Below are 7,211 nucleotides of genomic sequence, written 5' to 3' on the forward strand. Positions count from 1 at the left end.
CCCCTCTCCGTCCCCGGCCCCCCCCCGACGCCTCCCCTCCGGCCCCGGCCCCCCGCCGCCCCTCACAAGTGAAGCCGCAGCTCCGGAGCCGACTGCGGACTCCACCCCCGACTGCGCCTACGGCCGGGCGCGGCCCCTGCAAGCCCGAGTGCCGACGCCCCGGTGGGCTCCCCTCCCCGGCCCGCCAGGCGCGCGGCTGGACTACGGGGGCCGCACCCTCGTGGGGGTGGGAGGGCGCCCTCGGAGCCGCAGGGGAGCGCACCAGCCGCAGGCGCCCGGAACACGTGGCCCCTTTAAGAGGCGCCGCCGGAGCGAGGCCGTGACGTCATAGAAGCGCGAAGGGCGGAGCCTGTGCGCAGCCGCGGCGCTGGGGGCGGGACGGGGGCGCGGCGCTCCTGCGAGCCTGACTGACAGGAGCGCGGTCGAGGAGCGGCCAGTAGCAGGCCGCCGGACGAAGGAGCCCCACCTTGTAGGCCACGCCCCAACGGGTGGCCCCGCCCCGGAGCAGGCCACGCCTCCAAAGACGGCCCCGGTTTCCATGTAGGCCCCGCCCCGCAAGGCTCCGTCCCTGCAAGAGCCCTCCCCGCACAGGCCCCGCCCGGGGCCAGGTTCCACCCCGCGCAGGCCCCGCCTCGAGTCAGGCCCCGCCCCGAGTCAGGCTCCGCCCCACGCAGGCCCCGCCCCACGCAGGCCCCGCCCCGGGCTCGGCTCCGCGGGGCGGGACTTGCCCTCAGCCTGAGTCGGCGGCGGCTGCGGGAACTTTCCCAGCGGATCTAATGGCTGCGCGCGGGCCGCTGTGAGGCGCGGCGGCGAGCGACGGGCGCGGGGCCGCGGAGCCGCGAGAGAGCGAGCGAGCGCGAGGCCGGAGCCCCGGCCAGGCCCGGCCGACCCGCCGAGCCCGCGATGCGTCCCGGGGCCGCCCCCCAGCGCAGCTGACGCCCCGCGGCCCCGCGGAGACCCCGGCCGGCCGGTCCCGGAGGAAGCGGCCGCCGCCGCCGCCCAGCCCAGCGCCCGCGCCGCCCGGGCACCATGGCGGGGAAGGCGGCCGCCCCGGGCACCGCGGTGCTGCTGGTCACGGCCAACGTGGGCTCGCTCTTCGACGACGTAAGTGCCCCGCGCCGGCGGCAGGCCCCGACCCAGAGCCCGAGCCCGAGCCCGGGACCCCCAACCCTGACCCTGGGGCCCCGAACTCCCAGCCCTGGACCCTGGACCGTGAACCTCCAGACCCCGAGGCCCCAGACTCTGATCCCTGTACCCGGGACCCCAGACTCCTGTGCGGATCCCCAAGTCTGGGAGCCCAGACCCCTGACTTGATCCCCAAGCCGGAGACCTGAAGACCTGGACCCTGAACCCCGGAACCCCAGCCTCCAGACTCCAGCAGCTGACCCTTGACCCTGGGACCTCTGAACTCCTGTCCCCAAATCCTGACCTCGAAACTCCAATATTAAAACTGTGTCCTAACCCCTGGTAACAGTCCCTGGAACCCCAGAAACCGCGTCTGTGCGCACCAAACGCAGCCCTAGCCCTGATTTCAGAGTCCTCAGAACCCTGGCCCTGGAGAGCCCGTCCCCAGCCCAAGGCGTGAGCCCCAGATCCATGGTCACTGGAACCACGCATCCTTTCTGCAGAAGCCTGGTTATGGAACCAGCTCTCAAACCTCTGTCTCTGGTCCCTGAACACTGGGTCCCAAATCCTGAAACATAACCACAAACCCTAACCCAGGAACTTCTGACACTGGATTGTAGCCCCAGCATCCTGTCCCTGTTCCCCAAACCCTGAATCCCAGCCTCCAAACTGTGGTCCTTTGCACCCAGAGCCATTATAGCCTGACTCCGAATCCTGAATTTCAACCTCAGGCCCCAGCTTGTGGCCCTGAGCCCCTGTCCCCGACCCCTGAACCTGGAACCCTGGTTCCAGAATCAGGCCCCAAACCTGATTCTGCACCCTGTCCTTAACTCTGCTTGCTTGATTGTATCATCGGTCCTTTCCTCCGACAAGCTCCTGCCCCTGAATCCTGTATCCTGCTCTTGAAGCCTGGGCCTTGAGCCTGCTTCCCAAACTCCAGCCTGTGACTTCCACCCCGGGCCCCGGTCCTCTGACCCTAGGCCCTTCACTCTGGCTGTCACCCCCAGGTCCTTGATGCCCGGTGCTGGCCTCACCGTCTGTCCCTGCAGGGCCAGAGGGTAGGATGCCCTCATTTAACCCTGTAACTTAGTATCTATTTAGTTCTTAAATAAGGGAAGTCTGTTGAAAGCCCTGTAGGACTGTATGTTTCTTGTTTATTAAAGAAAAAGATGCTGAGAAGCTCTTCAGGGCCAGAAAGGGAATACTGACTGCCTATGGCCTTTACCTTCTAGGGCCACTCCCACCCAAGACTCAGTCCCACCCAGGATCCCGGGGCGGCCCCATCTCTGGCGAGACCAGGGAGCAGAGGCCCAGGGCGCACTGGGAGCTCCCCAGAGACAGGCCAGGCTGACCTAGTTCGGCATTTCAGCCACAGTGCCACCCTGCTGTTGGTGCTCGTGCTGCCAACCCAAATAAAGCAGAGTGCGGCTCCAAGTGGCCCAGATGGAGGCTGTGGAGCCAGGGACGCTCCCTCCCTCCCTCCTAGGTGAACAGTGGGGCGCCTACCAGCTTTCTGATGGACGTGTGCCACTGATGCACGCATGGGTTCCGTTTCAGGAGGAGGTCTTGTGTCTTTGCTGGCAGCAGGCATGAGTGAAGTGTTTGATGAAGCTGAGTTCACACACAGGCTAGGTTTGATTTTTATTAACAAAAGGTGCTGTTTTTGTGTTCTTCGTATGTATTATACTGGCCTGCCGGGGACGAGCTGCTTTCCCTCACACTTCCAACTAGGTTTATGTTTGATCGTTTTTTACAAAAGTGCCTGGCATGGGTGTGTGTCTGTATATTTGGCGTTCTATTCTAGGCTTTCCAGTAACGTATCACTATAAGATGGTTCTGTTCGCTGCGGCTTCAAAGCCTCAGAAATGTCAGGAACATTAAGCATGGGGGGCGTTTTAGTCTCAAACGGAGAAGGGTTTTGCTGTGCAGACATTCTTTCCAGTCATCTTTGATTCTGAGTTCCAGCGTTTTTGTTGTGTTTCGAGTGTATACACATATTTCTCCTGGTTGATATTAAACTGGGTAACTTAATTCACTTTTGTTTAGCAACATATTGTCTCTGAATTTTCATTTTTCTTAAAGGCTATGTGGAATTTTGCATTATGTTTGTTTAGAAGGAACATTTGTTTCGGTAAACAGTACATAGGTTAATTCGGAAAGGTGTGTTGTGATGTAAGAGCTGAATGGAAACATATCTGTACGTAACCAACAGATTTCTTAATGTGTGCAGCTCAGTTCCCAGGGGCCAGATCCAGCCCCCTTCCAGGGAAACCGGCCAGTCACTCACATTTCCAGGCCCCCTTCCTGGGTTGAGGTTTGGGGTGTGGTACTTGAGGGCTAGAAGCCTGGCCAGTGGAAGGGAATTCATGAGTGAAGGAGGTTTTGGTTCCTTGGTTTGCTCTGGATTTCAGGGGACCCTGTTTGTGATTCTGTTTGCCTCTGTGCAGCCCATCCCGTGCTGATGAACGCACCCTGCAGGCAGTGCTCAGGCTGTAAAGGAATCTTTCTTGCCCAGTCCCGTCCTGTTGGCAGCCAAGCTCGTCTGTGAGCAGTGCGGGAGCCAGTCCCGTTCCGAAGAGACAGGTGTTTGAATCTGACGCAGATATGCTGCCTGTGGTGGACCCTGTTTTTCTTTTGTGCACAAGTAGAGGTGGTTTGCTTTTGCTTTTGCAGTTTATAAAGTCTCACTTCATAAGCCCACTTCTCCTCCCCAACTTTTTTTTTTTTTTTTCAGACAGGGTCTCATTCTGTCACCCAGGCTGGAGTAGTGTCATGGTGTAATCATGGCTCACTGCAGCCTTGACCTCCCAGGCTCAGATAAACTCAGCGTCCTGAGTAGGTGGAACCACAGGTATGCGCCACCATGCCTGGATAATTTTTTTGTAATTTTTGCAGAGACCAGGTTTTGCCATGTTGTCCAGGCTGGTCAACTCCTGGGCCCAAGCAATCCACCTGCCTTGACCTCCCACAGTGCTGGGATTACAAATGTGAGTCATAGTCCCTGCCCAGAGGTAAGCCCTCCCAGGGTGCTGGGATTACAGGTGTGAGCCACTGTCCCTGCCCAGAGGCGACCCCTCCCACAGTGCTGGGATTACAGGTGTGAGTCATGGTCCCTGCCCAGAGGTGACACCTCCCACAGTGCTGGGATTACAGGTGTGAGACACTGTCCCTGCACAGAGGTGACCGCTCTTGAAGCGCTGTGTGCATAAACTTCAGCTGTGTTTTGTAGCATCCTGGGACCCACAGAGTCCTGCTCCGAAGTGTTTTCTCATCACTGCTCCATCTGTGCGGTCCCAGAGTGGCTGTGCTGTGGGCTTCGAGGGTGGCCCCACTGGGGCTGCTTCTGACCCTGTGCAGACAGTGTTGCTGTAAATGCTTTGCAGTGTACCAGTCCCCAAGCCCTTTTCCCTGAAAGAGTTCTTGTTTATGTTGGTTATAACTACCAGTATTTCCCACATTGGGAGCTGAGACTGCGTGAGAATACGCAGCTCACTGCGCTGGCCGGCAGAGGGATGCCATCATCCCCCGTCGCAGGCACCCCTCAGGTGTTCACTGTTGTTCTTCCCTAGGAGAGAATGAGAACAGAAAGAGGAGTCATTCCATAGTATTAGGGAAATACTTTTGACCTACTCAACCTGTGAAAAGCCGTCTGCAGCCCAGTTTTCCATCCCCAAACCATCATGGGCATCCCTGTCTCTGGCCAGATGCCTGGGCCTGGAGGTGGCTGGGGTGGCTGGGACTTTCCCAAGTTTAATAGGGACTGCCAGACCTCGCTCAATGAACCCTGCAGCTGGCCTTTCATTCCTGTATTGGACTCTGCTGTCACTACTGGTGGGAAAGAGGTGGCCGGCGGTCCATACATAATTGTTTTGCTTTGATGTGGCTGATTTTGGATAAGTGAGTTTTCTGGGTTTTGGCTCCTTCCACTTTTATGAGAAGGGAATTGAGGTGCGTTCTTGCCAGCTGTGGTGTCAGCTCCTGCACGGTCAGGCTGCTGCCTGGTCCCGAGAGCACAGCCTGCTGGCGGGCATCTGCCTGGCGGCCCTTCCTGCACTTGTTCACAGCTAAGTCAGTTCTGAGCTGGTTTGCCTTTGTGCTTAGTCAGCTCCCGGGCAGCCCTGCCCCTCTGCCCAGACCCAGGGTTGCAGAGCAGCTGTGAGGGCGGGCTGGGCAAGGGCTGGCTAGCAGGGAACCGGGAGCCTTGCGGTCAGCAGGTGTTGATGAGCCTGGAAGACTGTGGAGGTGGCGGAGCTGCTTCGGGTGTAGAGTCGGTGGTGGGCAGCAGGGATGCTGGCGCCTCTCTCTGGTGGCATCAGCTTTGACCTCTTTGCCATGTGGTTCCTGGCAACACCCAAGGGACTGCACTCTCTCCCCCCTTGAAAGCTCTGAGATCCATGTTCCCTCCAGCCACCGTGGGGGATTCTGACTCCCTTCTGTGGCAGCCCTCACATGAGGCATCTCCCTTCTGTGTCCCTCTCCAGGCCTCTGCCCCAGCACTGCCGCACAGCAGGGCCCGGGACTGGGTGCAGGCGGTGCCTGAACTCTGTGCTCCCTCTCTGGGTCCTCCTTCTTCTTCAGGGACGTTTTACTTGTTAATGGTTGTGCTGGGACAGAATTCACACACCATGCCCCTCACCCATTTCTTTTTTCTTTTCTTTTTGGTTTTGAGACAGTCTCATTCTGTCGCCCAGGCTGGAGTGCAGTGGCTCACTGCAGCCTTGAACTCCTGGGCTGAAGTGATCTGAAGCCATCCTCCTGCCTCAGCCTTCCAAGTAGCTGGGACCACAGGTGCACGCTACCACACCCAGCTGATTTTTTTATTTTTGTAGAGATGGGGTCTTGCTATGTTGCCCAGACTGGGCTCAAACTCCTGGGTTCAAGCGATGCTCTCACCTCTGCCCCCTGGAGTGATGGAATCACAGGTGTGAGCCCTCACACCTGGCCCTTTCACCCATGTGAGGTATACAATTCACTGGTTTTCAGGACATTCACAGGGTGTGCGACTGTCACCATGGTCAATTTTAGAACATTTTTAATCACCTCAAAAAGAAACTGCATTACCATCCAAGCCCCATGCCCCCCAATCCCCCATCCCCTGTAGTCAGTTTTCATCTCTGTGGGTTTGCCTGTTCCGGGCGTTTCACGGACGTGGAATCAGACGATAGCTGCTCTTTGCCTGGCTGCTTTCACTGAGCACATTTTAAAAGTGTGTCCATGTGGCAGCGTGTGTCAGTCCTTCATTTCTTTTCTTTTCATTCCTTCTTTTTTTAATTATAGAGACAGACTCTTGCTCTGTCACCCAGACTGGAATATAACAATTTGATGGATCGTAGCTCACTGTAGCCTTGACCTCCTGATTCCAGTGATCCTCCTGACTTAGCTTCCTGAATAACTGGGACTATAGGCATGTGCCACTCTGCTCAGCTAATTTTTTTTTTTTTTTTTTTTTTTACTTTTTGTGGAGATGGGGGTCTTACTATGTTGCCTAGGCTAGTCTCAAAGTCCTGGCCTTAAGTGATCCCCTGGCCTTGGCCTCCCAAAGTGCTGGGCTTATAGGCATGAGCCACACTTTCAAAACTCTTTATTCCTGTTTATGGCTGAGTAATTCCACTGTGTGGATACTCCAAGTTTTGTTTCTGTGTTTGTTAGCTGGTGGATGTTGGGCTGGTTCCACTTTCTGATTCCGGTGAGCAGTGAATGTTGGGGTGTTTCTACTCTCTGGTTCTGGTGAGCAGTGGATGTTGGGGTGTTTCTACTCTCTGGTTCTGGTGAGCAGTGGATGTTGGGGTGTTTCTACTCTCTGGTTCTCGTGAACAGTAGATGTTGGGGTGTTTCTACTCTCTGGTTCTGGTGAGCAGTGGATGTTGGGGTGTTTCTACTCTCTGGTTCTCGTGAGCAGTGGATGTTGGGGTGTTTCTACTGTGGTTCTGGTGAGTGGTGGATGTTGGGGTGTTTCTAGTTTGGTTCTGGTGAGCGGTGGATGTTGGGGTGCTTCTACTTTGGTTCTGGTGAGCGGTGGATGTTGGGGTGTTTCTACTTTGGTTCCGGTGAGCGGTGGATGTTGGGGTGTTTCTACTCTCTGGTTC

General features: G+C 57.0%; 1 protein-coding gene across 2 annotated transcripts in view; it reads left to right on the forward strand.

The window, feature by feature from the left end:
* Window positions 1-719: 719 nt before the first annotated feature.
* Window positions 720-7,211, forward strand: part of INPP5A (inositol polyphosphate-5-phosphatase A) — a 222,500-nt gene continuing 216,008 nt past the window's right edge. For both annotated transcript variants that reach the window (XM_032282053.1, XM_032282052.1), the window contains exon 1: window positions 720-1,104. In XM_032282053.1, coding sequence (XP_032137944.1) covers window positions 1,030-1,104 — 75 coding nt within the window. In that variant the 5' untranslated portion in view covers window positions 720-1,029. The remainder of the gene's footprint in view (window positions 1,105-7,211) is intronic.

The sequence above is a fragment of the Sapajus apella genome, unplaced genomic scaffold, assembly GCF_009761245.1.
Source record: "Sapajus apella isolate SASKATOON/1434 unplaced genomic scaffold, GSC_monkey_1.0 scaffold13, whole genome shotgun sequence".
NCBI classification, from domain to species: Eukaryota; Metazoa; Chordata; class Mammalia; order Primates; family Cebidae; genus Sapajus; species Sapajus apella.